This window comes from Loxodonta africana, chromosome 20 (genome assembly GCF_030014295.1).
Source record: "Loxodonta africana isolate mLoxAfr1 chromosome 20, mLoxAfr1.hap2, whole genome shotgun sequence".
NCBI classification, from domain to species: Eukaryota; Metazoa; Chordata; class Mammalia; order Proboscidea; family Elephantidae; genus Loxodonta; species Loxodonta africana.
Genome location: NC_087361.1, coordinates 33838263 through 33854515, shown reverse-complemented (window position 1 = coordinate 33854515; position 16253 = coordinate 33838263). Strand labels below are relative to the sequence as shown.

Sequence of the window (16253 nt, the reverse complement as noted above, 5' to 3'; positions counted from 1 at the left end):
CCCTTTCCTGCAGAGAACAATTTAATAGGCAGAGGCCAATGCATGTTTGGTTCATTATGATTATGAGCCAAATGAAAACCAGGAGTGCCACTAAATTATAATATAATAAAATATTAAACCAAACTCTCTTTAGCTATGACAGCAACTATGACAATTAAAGTTACATAGCCATGAAAGTTGAGAATTAGGGCTGAGGCTGGGCCTATTCGTCCTACTGTGTAAGGCCATCCACTGATCATAGACCCTAAGGCACAAGGTCGTTTACAGATGAATTTTCAACTTTATTTCTACATTTCATTGACTTAATGAACTGAAACACACCCTTAATGCAATCTGAAAGCAGTAGTTTAAGATGCTTAATCTCACTTTTTTTTTAATAGAGAGTTAAAAAACAAGGAGAAACAAAAGCTATATAAGAGTTAGATGTTATTTATTTATTGAGGGAGATATTTAAGTTTGCATAGTTATTTCATTGTATTTAGTAGCTGCCAAAAAGGGAGTGGGGGGAATTTGGCTGAATTTCATAAACTGTAGGCCTGGCTGAAATAAATATACGTTCTGTAACATATTATACATTCTAAAGAATAGGTTGGAAGATATTAAGACTTTTTTTTCTCCTGCAATACATTCTTACAAAGTAATGTATAGAAATGGCTTTATTCATGATGTAAGTTAAATTTTCTTTGAATATATTTTATACTGATAAAAAATAATAAATAACCCAATATGTGAAAAGAGCATGAAAAACTACTCATGTGATAATAAACTAAGAAAAATAAGACAACAAAATACCAAAGATTGATTTGTTGTTATAACGTTTTCTTTCTCTGAAATGCTTTTCTTTCTTGCTGACCACATCCTTTTTCTTGGGTAACAGAAATACATATTATACCATATGTATACGATTATGAGTAAGTATGTTGTATTAATTCTACAGAAATGGAGGTCATGTAATAAATGTGATTTAAATTTAAAATTATTTTCTTCCTCATATTAGTTACTTTCCTAAAAGGGTTGAAAGGAGGAGCTGAGTAAAAATGGCTTAAAACCTGAGGACGGATATATGGCAGTTGAAAATGGGCTTTTGGCAATGAAAAGGGAAAATACAAAGAAAAAAATAAGCATTTGAATTAACCTGTTCTCCCAATTTTTATATTAAAAAATGTCTACTTTAAATATTGAACATTTATGCTTAATAGATATACTTATTAAAACATCCCTGATACTGTTGTTAGTAGACGGTGTAGGCTGTAATCTGTAGGGGAACAGATCACCAGGTCTTTCTCTCGAGGAGCCGCTGGCTGGGTTTGAACTGCCACCCTTTCAGTTAGCAGCCTAGTGATTAACTGTGCCACCAGGGTCTTTAAAACATCCTTTAACCTTCTCAATTAAATTTAATACATATTCTAATATGGGAGGACTTAAAGAGAATGGGGGTTGAGGAAAAATGGGTCATATTCTGATGGCTGGGTGTCCCACGCCTGGGTAGTTATGTATTTCTCCTAGAGAATTTTTAATTAAATGGAATTAGAGAACTACCACAATGAATTTTCTTTTGGTACCTTTCTACTTTTTAAAAGTATACTATAGATTGAATAACGTACACCTCATTCAATTGACATATGCATACCTAGAGACTTATATCAATTTAGGTGAAAATACATATATTTACTATATATGTATTTTATATTTGTGCTCTTTCTTTCTGTCTATATATAAATATACTATATTATATGTAACTGCTTTGACCATGCTGAAAATGAGGAGTCCTAGTTTTCAGGTAGGTTTCTATCACATTGCATCAAAAACAAAACAAACAAAAAAAAAAAACAAAACATTGCTGTGGAGTCGATTCTGACCCATAGTTAACCTGTAAGGGCAGAGCAGAACTGTCCCATAGGGTTTCCAAGGGGCAGCTGGTGGATTTGCATTTCTGACCTTTTGTTTAGCAGCTAAGCTCTTAACTACTGCGCCACCACAGATCCCTTTACGTTACATAAGATTTATTAAATATAAATAAATAAATAAAATTTAGAAAGCCTTGTCAAGAACAAGGAAGAAATGAGACTCTGTTGGATTCTTGGACCTTGATTTCCTTAGGGAGTAAAACCAGAGACAGTAACAACAGTTGTATTTCATAATGGACACAAGATCACAGGAGATGATCAATGACTAACATATACACATGAAGAGTAATTTTCTTTCCCAGCTCGGTTAGAAGCACAGGACTCACCGGCAGCGTCCTGCATTTGACGTCGTGCCACTTTCAGACCTGCATACTCGGCTGCTGCTGCGACTGCCTGGGCAAAATCAGCATCGGTGAAGAAGGAGCCATCAGAAGAGCTAACACTGGAGCGTCCACTTGAAATGTTGTCCTCCTCTGAGGCTGAGCCCCAGCCATTGATCATGGACCCGGTGACAGAGCTCTCTAGGTCCCCGACACTGGAGGCAGGGGTCTGCTCAAGCCCACGTAACAAAAGCCTTCTGGTTTGCATCTTGGCTACTTCCATGTCGGCTTCGTCTTCTTCCTCTTCTGGCGCATCCGTATCCATATCTGAGACAAGGGGTCCTGAAATGTAGCCGTAGGTATGCGGTGGGGAAATTGGCCGAGGGGGTGGAGGAGGGCTCACGGGCTGCCGTCTGCATGAAGAGGAACAAACAAGCATGGCTCAGCTTGTTAAGACACAAAAGGATAAGTTCACCAAGGAAATCACAAGCAAACTGGTTTGATCTTTTCTTCTGTTGAATTAATATGTTCAGAAAAAAAAACTGGAAGTCAGAGTATATCTAAATTTTACTTTGAGTTGTAAAAAATTTACCTGAAAATCAGAGGCTATGCTACCTTTTGATTCAAGTTTAACTGAAATGTACTCAGTTCTCTAACCATCTTATGTTTTAACATTTGGATTATATTCCATTTTAAAAAAGGGAAAGTAATAATTTTTTTTTTGGAAACATACACCTATGCATTTGTCCAAAACAGTGTGGAATATTATCGATAGCTTCTCATTCGCAAAGACAGCAGACATAGACCTGAAACAGACTACTCTATAAACATGTTTCTTTCCCTTTCCTTCATTCCTATTCCCGCCATTCCAAGCAAGTGGAGTCATATAGTATTTCATAGGTTTAAAAAGTATACATGCAGTATATGTCACATATTTCCTTTAGATTTTATTAAAATAAAAAGGTATGGTAACTATGTGCAAATTTTCTCTGAATTACTTGCTTCTCAGTTTCACTAACGGGTATTAGCTATTTTCATCTCTATTACTTTTATTGGTATTCCACTTACCTGTTTAACAAAAAGCTCAAAGGTATTTTTCCTGATGTCCTGGAACTAATTTAGGCCCACAGCTGAGCACAAAATGAATTAACATCTCACAATCTAAGTTCAAAGAGTTACCAATAACTGGTTCAACCACCTCTCCACAGACTGAGGGAACAACACACTAAAAAGTAACTGTTCTACTACCACCACTCATCACTACCACACACAGTATGTATAATATGACTGAGAAGGTACAGAGTGTTTGGACATTAGGGGAAAACAGGATATGGACAAAGCAGTTATTCCCAAAGGAGGAAAATGCCTAGAGAGTAACTACTAAATTTGGAGAATGCCTGCAAATAAAGGAAGATATACTGTGTTTACTACTTGAAAGACTGCTTAGTCAGTGAACTTGCTGAATCAGCCCCAGTGCTGGCTGAGCAACATTGAAGAGATGACTTAATTGGGGACTCTCAGCTGAAAAATTCCATGCTCCTGAGAGGATAGATTCCATGCAAGTCTGCCAAGCTGAGCACTGGTTTTGGAGGGTAAATAAGAATAGGGCCTAGCAGCTCCTTGGGATAGCCACAGGCCGGGAAGCTAGGAGAGATATGGAATGAAGGGCATGGGCTGGCAGTCCATTTGCAGATGTGGCTAAATTGTTCAGGGCCTACAAATGCCTAGCAGTGCAGCCTCAGAGTGAAGCGTTCATCAGTGATGGGTTAGGTTGAAGCCAAACCCTTCTCCCACTCCTGTGATACTCATAGAGTATAACAATGAGACCGATTAGTCGTTAGGGCTAACCAAGGAGAAGACTGGATTCTTGTTCATTTTACCCTTTTTATTTGTTTGTTTTTTCTTTCCTGCCTTAGCATCTAGGAGAATGTACCTGGAAAAGGAGAAAGTGGGAGGTGTTAAAAGCAGAACATACCTCCCTTACTCTATGCAATCAGAGCCACTGAATGCTGTAATCTGCAGGCATGTCTTGGAATGCATGATTAAATTTTTTTTTAATTAATAGGACTGGGTATTACATTAAGAGCAAACAAATTACAAAACAAAACAAAACAAATGTATGGGATCTGGCTAGGATCTAATAAGGGGCCTCCTCCAGAAAGGGAATGGGAAGTTCCACACCACACCACCATTTTTAGGGTGGGAATGGCAGTTGTTTGAGGAAAAAAAAAACGCTTTGTGATTTTACCCCAATGAATTAAGACACTTTAATAAACTTTTTTTTAAAAACACAAACCTAAAGCATTAAAAAATGAGTATAAAAATATAATTCAGTCATTTATTGAGCATCAACTTTGTAGCTAAGTATATTTTACTTGCTGAGGTAAGTATTTTGATTCTCATTTTACAGATGAGGATATGGAAATTCAGAGGAATTAAGGACCTTCCTGAAGTTCCCAAAGCTAGCAGGTTTCAAATCCAGAATTGAATCTAAAATTTGACTCAAAGGTTATGATCTTCCTTCTATGAACGCTATCATTACATATATATGGTTCTTCAATAGATAATGGATTCTTTTTCATTTTTGGGTGGTTTTTATGCATGTGTATGTGACACTGAAAGAACTATGAAGAATGTGCCAAAGCTGAAGTTATTTCAGAGAGTAAAATGGATAACTATTTCAAAATGCACTATGTTACACACAAGGAGCAAAACCATTGTTTCATTTGGAATGCAATAAAATACCAACTGAAAAGTCAATCTACAGTCTTTGTCAGCATGCATCTCCAAAACACTGTAAGAAACTTTTTTTTTTAAGTGATAATTGCTACGGTTTATTGAGCACTTAGTATGTGCTAGACCTGTGTAGAGGAAACCCTGGTGGCGTAGTGGTTAAGAGCTATGGCTGCTAACCAAAAGGTCGGCAGTTTGAATCTACCAGGCACTCCTTGAAAGCCCTATGGGGCAGTTCTACTCTGTCCTATAGGGTCGTTATGAGTCAGAACAGACCAACAACAACGGGTTTGATTGGTTTACGGGTAAACGTGTGTAGGAGTTCTGGTGATGCAGTGGTTGAGTTTGGCCGCTGACCAAGAAAGGTCCACAGTTCGAATCCACCAGCTGCTCCCTGTAAACCCTATGCGGGCAGTTTTACTCTGTTCTATAGGGTCGCTATGAGTCGGAATCAATTCAACAGCAGTGGGTTAGACCTGTGTAAGCTGTCTAATCCTTTTAATATCTCATTTTTGCCAAGGAGGAAACCAAAGCTCAGGATGGCTAGGTAAGTAGTGCCAGGTCACACAGGAGGATTTCTGGCTTCTCTTTTCATTGGAAAACCAGGCTCTCAGCTCGCCTTTTGAGTAAGAAACTTCTTTTTCTTTATAGGTGTGCAAGACATTTTAGCACAAAGGGGAATATTTTGACCATCAATAAAGGGATGCTGAACGGCCAACTGCACTATGAAATGACACCAGCATTGTTGTGTTTGGAAAATTCACATTCTGTAGAACAAAAACGTCATGTTAAACAAGGGCTGGCTTTTAACTACTACCACCCCATGCAAATATTGAGGAAAGACAGAAAAATTTATTCAAACCATCTGTAAATAAGGCAAGCCCAGGGAATGTGTGATAAACATGTACAATTTGAGATATATAATATATTCTATTTGGAAACAAAAAGCCATTTCAAGATGCCGCACTCAAGTGAGACTTGCTGTAAATGAGCCTCAATGCTCTAGATTTTCCTCCCTGAGGGGTTTCAACATCTTCTGCAAGAACGTACAAGTATATGACTACGAATCACAACACTCTAGGCGTCTGCAAAAATGACGCCTTCATAAATATGTTCAAGAGAAAAAAGAAACAGTGTCATTAGTTTAGGGAAGCAGGTATTTATACAGTTCACCACCGAGCATTTACTAGGTGGAAGTCAAAAGGGAGAAAATGTGTACCTTTGAGATTTGTTTCCAAAATGGATGTAGCATCAGTATTTTGTGTAATTAACCATTACACAGTTTATAAATAGACAGGGTATTTAATTTTCCTTTGCCTTTTTACTTTCTTTTCCTTCCAGTTATATCATATTCAATTTCTGTCTACATTAATAAAACACCAGGAAATGTATTACATAAATGAAAAATGATTTTTACTTTTCAGGAGAATTTTACTAAATCTCCTGGAGTAAATGCAACAGTGTAAATATGTTTCATTATATTATTTTCATAGATATTATCTGAAAAAAGAGAGAAAAGATTTCAATTATGTATGTAACTGATTTTAAACAAAAATATGCTAGATCTCATTAATATGCCAAAGTCACAATTTCCTTGGCAATACAAGTCACAAATATTTACGTAATTAAATGTTGCTATATTATAATGGTTTTTTTTGTCCAGTAATTTTTCCATTAATGCAGCACAGTATATGTGCCCCTAATCAATAAACATAAGAGAAATAACGTGTATTCATTTTTACAACATTTACTGAACACGCACTATGCTGAAGACTACAAGATTCTGAGTTCAAAGAGCAAGAGCTCAGAATGCTTTATCCTTTAAGATCTGTAAGGGTTCAATCAGAAGGCCTATGTACGTAATGAAAGCTAAGTACGCATCAGATTGTGGCAGGCTGAATTTTGCAAAGATGCCCGTAACAATTTCTCCAATCCAAAATGGTCTTCTGGAATGTGATTTTGCCATTCCCCCACCAAGTGAGGGAGGTTATTTCCACCCCTTATTGAATCTGTATAGACCCTGTGACTGCTTTGAGCAATCGAATATGGCAGAAGTAAGGGTTTGCCAGGCTGGGGGTAGCTCTAAACTGGCCAGGCAACTTCCTCTTCCTGCCATCTTCAAAGCCAGCTGCTACGTAAGAAGTGCTAATACCCAGTAGCCCCCCATGTTATGAGAAGCTCGGGCTATGTGCTGAGTCCCAGGAGGACGGGACACTATGTAGAAAGAGAGAGAAGGAGCACTGAGACATCAGACATACGAGTGAAGAAGCAAACTTGGAAATGAATCTTCTAACCCCAACAGTCCAGGTGAAATCACATGAATCTGAGATGAATCACAGAGCCAAGTCCTTAAGGAATTCCTGATCCATGATTGTAAGCAAAATTAAATGGTTGTTTTAGGTGACCACGTTTTGGAATTGTTTGCTAGTCAGCAGTAGAAAGAGGACTCAAACACTTTGTTAAAAATTCAGCTAAATAAAATAAATACAGCCCTTGCCTGAAGTGGCTTGTGGTCTAACTAAAACTATAGTCTAGTGGAGGAGAAAACAATTCATTAAATATGCAGTGACAGTGCAATGTTACTGAGTCAGCATGACAGAGGATGTGTTGCGGCAACACACAGAATTGGATCCCTATCACAGAGTTAGAATATCAGGGAAAGATTCTGTAAGAAGGACCTGCCATTTAATCTTAGTCCTAAAGGATGTATAGGAGTTAGATGTAAAAGGAGAAGGGGTAAGGGCGCTCACCACCAACCATCTGTTGTCATACTGTGGTGGCTTGTGTGTTGCTACGATGCTGGAAGCTATGCCACTAGTATTTCACATACCAATTAAGTCAACCATAGTGAACAAGTTTTCAGCAGAGCTTCCAGACTAAGACATACTAGGGAGAAAGGCCTGGCAATCTACTTTTAAAAATTAAAAATTAGCCAAGGAAAATCCTATGAACCACAACAAAATATCGTTAGATATAGTGCTGGACAACCAGCCCCCTAGGTTAGAAGGCAACAATGGACTCAAGTATGCCAGTGATCATGATGATGACATGGGACCAGGCAGCATTTCATTCTTTTGTATATGGGGTTGCCATGAGTAAGAACAGTAAGAGTGTTCAAAGAAGATGGAACAGTATGTACAAAGATCTGGAGGTGAGCAAGAAAACTTGTCATTCTAGGAACTGGAAGAAAGTTAGTGAAGATGACACAGACTGCGAGGAGGGGAGGGGCAAAGGATGAGGGTGGGAGGTGTGCAGGGATCAAATCACAAAAGGCCTTGATTGATACATTCAGTAATATCACCTTCAGTCTAAGGGAAATGGGAAGCCACTGAGAGGTTTTAAGCAGCGGAAAGACTTGATCAGAATTGCATTTTAGGAAGATGTCTCTGCTCAGTCTGCAGCAGGGAGATTACTTTGAGGAAGGGGCAGAGCTAAAGGCAACAAGGCTACTTAGTGGACCATTATTGTAATATAGGCGAGAGAAAGTGGCTGTTGGAACTACGAAAGTGCCTTTATGACTGAGGATATGTGTATCACTCTGAGTGACACTTAGGCCATAAAAATCTGCAGGAACAGATACTTAGATATATGGTCTGAAGCTCTGGGATGAGATCTGTGGAGCCACAGGTATCTGTAATGCGTGCATCATTAGGGGAGTGGCAGGATGATGAGAAACAGAAGTCATCTACTGATGGGACAGGGCATTGGAACAGGTCAAAGGTTTGAGAAGAGGCTTCACTCAAGGACTTAACTAAAGACAGTAATCACATTATAGTTACCAAAAAGACAGAAACAAATGTCCAACATGAGGGAATTAGATAAACAAATTACAATACATGTTTAACACAGCTGTCTCTATAAAAAAAGTATTAAAGTGATAAATACACTGTCCAATCAAAAAGAGTGAGTTATAAAATCATATTGGCATATCATAAATTCAAAGTTATGTCAGTATCTGTAGAGAAGACGGACTGAAAGGATCTTTACTGAGGTCTTTACAACGATTGTTCCGGAATACATACATAGATCATGGGTACTTTGATATTTTAATTTTGTTTCTTTGTATTTTTTAAAAATTCTACAGTAAATGTGTAGATTATATATTCTTCTTTCACGAAAAGCAGTAATAGTCTTAATTTTTTAAATGGGTTTTCATATACTTCTTATTAATGCTCAGTGTTATTTCCAGCAACAATCTGGGATATAAAATTCTAAACACTTTTAGATACTGAGAAACAGACCTTTCAAAACAGGCTGAATGCAGTCAAATGGAATTGTAAGTACAGGGGCCCAATGTATTTTCCAATGATATATGTTCATGTCAAGGTCATACAGTATTGCAGGAGGAGGTCAACTCCAAACTTTCCTATAGTATCAGATTTCATTCACCAGAAACTTACTGAAGTCATCTCTGTGGAACTCAAAGACAGGAGTAAGACAGGGGTTCTGCCCTCAAGGAGCTTCTAATTTAATAGCGAAAGAGCTACAAATATCAAATGCTAATATAATATGAAAACTGATTAGCATGGAGATGGAGATGTGAACAGATTACTGTGAAGAATAAAACAGGAGTGGTCGATTTTTGCCAGGCAAACAGGAGAAAGCTTCACAGAGGAGACGGCATCTGAGCAGTGGTTTGGAAAGAGAAGTGTCTGCCACACAATCAAAGTAAAAGTATGTACAAGACCTGGATGTTGGTGAGTTCAAGACAGGGTCAGAGAATTCCAAGCAGACTAATTAGAAGAGAGGGTATATAGCGGGATAAGGAGGGGATGAGGGAAAGAGGTAGGTAAAGGGGAAAAGATTATGAAAAGCTTTGAATACTGGTCTAAACAGTGTAAGACTTGACTCTGTGAGCAATGGAAGACCACCTATGCCTCTGAATGGGGAGTGACATTATCAGACTTGTATGTAAGGAAGGATAATGGGAGACTCCATGGAGTGTGAACAGAAAAGGGAGAGAGAAGAAAATTGGAGATCAGTTCAAAAATATGACAGTACTTCATGAGAGAGGGACTGAGGGCCTGCCCTAGCAGCTGTAGGAATGCAAACAAAACCAAGAGCTATTTTGAAGTTAGAACTGAATGGACTTCATGAATAATTTAATTTGGTGGATGGTAGGTAGACAGCAGAAGAAATCAAACAGTAGGACAGTTGACTTCAAAATGAAAAATGTTTTTGTGATTTTGCCTATTCATTCCTTTGGCTCTTTTATTTTTAAACTGTTGGATAATTAGATTAAAAAAAAAAATAACAAAAACCTGTTGCAGTTGATTAAATAGTGGGTGTAATCCTAAACAAGATAACCAACAAGGGAGGTGGACAGGCAAGTTTGAAGGGTAAAGAATTGGTTTTGGATGTGGAGTCTGAGGTTTTTAAGTGGAAACATCATTGTGGTACTGAGGAAAATGGTCTGGGCTAACTAAACAAAAGACATCAGAATATAAGTAATGCTCAAGAGTAGAGATGGGTGATAGTATAAGAGTAAGGACAGTAGGGAGCTAATGTTTATTGAATGCTTACCCTCCTTCAAGCTACGGCTGCTAACCAAAATGTCAGCAGTTTGAATCCACCAGGCACTCCCTGGAAACTCTCCAGGGCAGTTCTACTCTGTCCTATAGGGTTGTTATGAGTTGGAATCAACTCAACGGCAATAGATTTTTTTTTTTTTTACCCTGCTTTTTTTGGATATTAAACATACTTGATCTCATTTGATTCTCACAACTCATAAAGTTGCCATCTTTGCTGAAAGTTTAAGTATGATGGAGACTGAAAAGCCTTTAGATGTGACCATTAGGAGGTTACTTTCAGTGGAGTGCTGGAAGCAAAATGGCAAAAGCCATACTAGCGTGGGTTGAGGTGTAAATGGGAATTTAGAAGACGGCAGTGGTTAAGCAATACTAAGGCTTAGCAGAGAAGAAGAGCACAGTAATCAGAAGAGAAGGCAAAGGAAAGGGCAAACTTAAGAGAGTGAAGCATGAAGGAAAGAAAAAAATTCAATGAACAGGAAGAAGCTAGAAGGTCAAGAGGGATAAAGGTGAAGTGATTTTTTATTGTTTCTGAAGAAGTTTGAAAGGATGATATAAAGAACATGAAAGAAGAGGCTGGCCAGGAAGAAGACATTGGGGTACCACCTGCAACACAGGGGAGAATGGTGTCAACATAAGCAATTTGAGGGAATGCAATGAGAAGGCTGAGGTATTTCAGAGCTAATACCCTTTTTTGGAGGGGGTGTCAAAGACGAAGGTTATTTGCTTCAAATAAGAGTAGCAAACATGGTGTGTGATATTAATTGGAGAAAGCAGATGCCTTATTTGTTCTCAGTCTTCCTGAAGTTCCATATGCTAATATTAAATTTAATTGTATGACAATCCAGCTACCCTTTGCACTCCTATAATACTGTTTCTTTCTTTTTAGAGAGTTTATGATTTTAATTTGGTTATAACCTCTTCATAGTAGGGTTATTAAAATATTATAAATTCTGTTTTAACCTAAGAACAAAATATAAAATGTAAGCAGCATAAGCTAGAACTTGTTATTCATTCAAGAACACTGAAGGAAAATCTTCTGAGGCATATAATATAACCTATTTCAAGTGATACTAAGAATATAGAAAGCAATATGTATATGTAACGCAATGTGTCAAGGGCAATAAAATAGTACAAAAAAAATTGCCAACAATGAGGGAAGAGCTAACATAATGCAGTAATAGCTTTTATGTGGTAGAAATGACAAATGAAGCAGTTGTATAGAACAAAAATGTATTGGTTGTATCCAAAACACATACACTCACAATTCTTTAGTAACCTGGACAAAGGGTCTCCAACCTAATTTTTGAACCAAAATAAAAGGATACAAGGTCAACACGAAATGAATATACCAAATTCATTCTTCTGCGACATTTCAGCTGCAAGCCAACAAATCATTACGTGGCCTTATCGAAAAAAGGAGAAAATGTACTTTCCAAAGAAAAAAGTGACTTACCCAGGCATAAGGAAAACTAAAGTACAAAATAAAGCCACCAATAAAATGTTACAGGATTTAGTCACCCATATATTTATCACATGATCTCCATGTGTTTCTGAATGCAATTATCATAAGTGGGTGAGTATTAATGTACATTATTTTATGGTTACAAGTTCACTGGGATCAATTAATCTAATGTGCCAGTCAACAATATTACTTGATATGTTAATAACCTGGGCTTACTATTTGATGATACTAGAAAAAAAAGACTCATGTGACACGAAAATTACTTCATAGGATAGTTTTAAATAAATGCCACTTACGAGTGGAAATTACCTTAATTTGTCAGCAAAGAACGCTAGTGACAACATACCTCCGGTCGGGCTGGTGCTGCATGTGGCCAATCTCCTCTGGGCAGTCCTGTAACATGGGCTGGAGTTCTTCCTGTGGGGAGGGTGTCAGAGTGGCAGTGGACTGATGGCTATAGGACACGGCCGCTGGAGAAGAAGCTGCTCCTCTCACTGGGGGTGTGGGGCCACGTTCATCTTCCTCCTCTTCTAGTTCATCTTGTTGCAAATACATCCTTGCTGGTGGCACAGGGCATGGCATTTCTTGGTCATAACTAAAACAAATGATAAGAGCGTGTAGACTTAATTCAGGTTCATCAAATAAACTATTTCTACAATAAGTGGAAGGTCAGCTTTGAATTGTTCAAAGCTGAATGCTGTTCTGGGCCATGTTAAGGAGGTATTGTTAAAAAAAAAAAAAAAAGTTCATTGTTGATGGTACCCAGCACCAACCACTGATTGCTCTGACAGGGATCACAATAGAGGGTCCTGGACACAGGTAGAGAAAAATGTGGAACAAAATTCTAACTCACACAAAAAGACTAGACTTACTGGACTGACAGAAACTGGAGAAACTCCGAGAGTATTCCTGAGATTTACCCTTCCTCCAAAGATTAGACAGGCCCCTAAAACAAAACCAGACTAAAGGGGCATACCAGTCTAGGGGCAAGGACTAGAAGGCAGGATGGGTCAGGAAAGCTGGTAATATGGAACCCAAGGTCGAGAAGGGAGAGTGTTGACATGCCGTGGGGTTGTTAACCAGTGTCATAAAACAATATGTGTACTAACTGTTTAATGAGAAGTTAGTTTGTTCTGTAAACCTTCATCTAAAGTACAATAAAAAAAAGTTGATACCAAAAAAATGTTCAGTGTCACAAAAGATTGTGAGACTGTAAGTAACATCAGTATATTACAGACTCTGAGAAGCCATGCACTAAAGAAATGAATTTAACATACTTTATATAACTTAGTACTTCCCATATGCAGCAATAACAGTTAAGCACTTGAGTACCGGCCCAAAGGCTGGCAGTTCAAACCGACCCAGAAGCACCTCAGAAGACAGGCCCATAATCTGCTTTAGAAGCTTCACGGCCTTCCAAACTATGAAGAACCGTTCTACTCTCCACAAGTGGGGTTACCATGAGTCAGAACGGATTCAACAGCAACTAACAACTTCCCAAATGTATTATATATTTCATCCTTCCAACTCAACACGTTTTCAAAAGTAAAACTCAAGGGTGGTGTTACAAATGACCCAGGGGTGAAGTCCTAGACTCTGAGAAAATACTTTTGAAAACCGTTTAAGAAGGAGATACACTGGAGATCTACTTAATTAGTCCAGTATACCCCATTTTCCTCTGAAATTATGATAGGTCACTATTTATTTAGTGGATCACAAAATAGTTAGCTTGCATTTAGGACAGTGAATGAAAAATGCATACCTTTAAACAGTAAGACTCTTCTCTGCTCTTCCACTAGCATTGTGTGGAAACTAAGATGGGTCTGGGAAACATTCATGCCTTTCTCTTTTCTTTTACCCCCTTTTAATTAGAAGGGCAGTGATGTACTGCAGGAAACCCTGGTGGCGTAGTGGTTAAAGTGCTATGACTGCTAACGAAAGGGTTGGCAGTTCGAATCCGCCAAGTGCTCCTTGGAAACTCTATGGGGCAGTTCTACTCTGTCCTGTAGGATCACTATGAGTCGGAATCCACTCAATGGCACTGGGTTTTTTTTTTTTTTTTTTTTTTTTGATGTACTGTGGTATATAAATCACGTTTCCCATTACCACTCTTGTTTGAACTCAAGAAAGTTGACGTTCAAATAACGGGATATCTTTCTTTCTTTACTTTCCTATTTCCATTATATCTCTTTGCCTCTTTCCTATGTTCCCTTTATCAACAAATAGTATAGCAATTTGTCCACTCATCCAAACTAGAAGTCTTATAGTCTTCTTTTACTTGATACTCTCTCTTCTAAAAAGTCTCTAGAATCCATTCCCTCCTCTTCATCTGTTTTATGGACTACTGCAATAACTTTTTAATTGATCTCTTTGCCTCTGGTCACTCTTCCTTCTCCATCCTCACATTGCTTCCAAAATTAGTACAATATATATCACTCTTATGTCATTCATTTGCTGCATAGTAATAAATGTTGAGGTAACTCCATTTACCTTTCCAACTGTCTCTCATTCCTCTACAATGTATTTCATGCTAGCTTCCCTGAGAGTCCATTTCCATGTGGTTCCAATGTCCATAAAACCCTTCCTCCACTACCGCTGCTGATTGAGAACCTTCTCATTTGTCAAGATCAAGGTTAAAAGTCAGCAGATCAGAAAACCTCTCCATTCTTCACAGTTACTATCAGTCCTTCCCCTTGGGGTAGAGTTGTAAGCCCTGTAGCTTTTTTTTTTTTAATCTACATCTATTTATTCCATTTTTGTCTCTTTTTGTGGGCTAAAATAGCAAGAAATGTTGTGTTATAGTCTAAAAAAAAAAAAAAAACCCAGTTATAGTCTAGAGGATGAAATGTTAAAAATAAATATTTTTTTGAAGAATATTTATTTCAAAAAACATGTAAGTATAAATAAATTTTACAAAAAGATGACTGGAATATATGAGCACAAAGGCTTTGCTTTAGGACATGCGGGGAACCGTAAACACTGTTTTTGTGGAGAATGAAAGAAGTATGCCTTTTTTTTATAGTAGTCAGTGAAAGGGCTGTATTTTCTGGTAGATTTTGATTCCTTTTTGGTAATTCTCTATGTCAAGAAATTCTCCTAAGTTAATTGTACTAGTGAAGCAGCTGTTATATTTTGCTTTGGAGTTATTATGTCCATTTCTGGAATGGGGAGAAGTATACCAACTTTTTACTTGTCATCATGTGAATTGTTTACACTTATTAAAGCTGTATAAAAAATAATTCAGTAAAATTTAAATTCTTACAAACAGTTTTCAGCATAATGTGATTACAACTAAGAACAGTTTTAAGGCTATTGTAGTTATGGCATACATCCACACAATGATTCCATGAAAATGAAGAGATGGACCACAGAAGTTCTGATATTTAAAAACCACAAAATCACACACACGCACACAGAGTCCCTGGGTGGTACAAACGGTTAGTGCACTAGGCTATGAACCAAAAGGCTGAGGGTTCAAGTTCACCCAGAGATGCCTCTGAATAAAGGCCTGATGATCTACTTCCCAAAAAATCAGCCATTGAAAACCCTGTGGAACACAGCTCTACTCTGACACACCTGGGGTTGCCTTGAGCCAGAGTTGGCTTGAAGGCAACTGCATGTATATACATATTTAAATAGAGCCACAGTGCCTTTCTGATATTTATTTAGTTCTAAAAGAATCTTCCAAGGCACAGATTTCTTTTCTTTTTTTTTGGCAACACTTAAGAGGGTTTACAGAGACCTTGGGTCGTGCAAGCAGTTAAGCACTCGATTATTAGCCAGTAAGGTTGGCAGTTCAAACCCACCCAGAAGGACCTTGGAAGACAGGACTGGTGATCTGCTTCCAAAATGTCATGGCCTTGCAAACCCTATGGAACAGTTCTCCTCTGCACCCATAGGGTTGCCATGAATCAGCATCAACTTGATGGTAACCAACAACAACAGGGGAGTTTTACAGTCTTGCTAACCTATCGACACTGTTTCATATTTAGAGACAAGTGTTCACAGAGCTTAGAAAACAGTTTCTCCCTGGTTACTGAGTTTAACAATTGCTTACCATGGGTTTAAGGAATCATATATCATTGCTTACATCCATTCTGGAATCTCTCTTACCTTTCATCCACAGATACGTTGTACTCTTCACTATTGCTATGTGGAGGAGGATGCACTGGGGGAGGTGGGAGCAGGTCTGCCCAGTTCATGCCACCCTGTTTTGGTACTTTGGGTGTCCTTGCCCCTTTCTTGTGCCCTTGACTCCCTTGAAAAGAAATAAAATGCAAGTCTTCTATTTCTGGCCTTT

The 16253-nt window shown here is 38.1% G+C and overlaps 1 protein-coding gene across 1 annotated transcript in view; it reads right to left on the bottom strand.

The window, feature by feature from the left end:
- ROBO1 (roundabout guidance receptor 1) overlaps window positions 1-16253 on the bottom strand; it is a 434889-nt gene that overhangs the window by 19389 nt on the left and 399247 nt on the right. Inside the window, exons 23-25 of the mRNA XM_003410186.4 lie at window positions 16067-16211; window positions 12300-12548; window positions 2234-2640 (exon numbers count right to left, since the gene is read on the bottom strand). Of these exons, the coding sequence (XP_003410234.1) occupies window positions 2234-2640; window positions 12300-12548; window positions 16067-16211 (801 nt within the window). The remainder of the gene's footprint in view (window positions 1-2233; window positions 2641-12299; window positions 12549-16066; window positions 16212-16253) is intronic.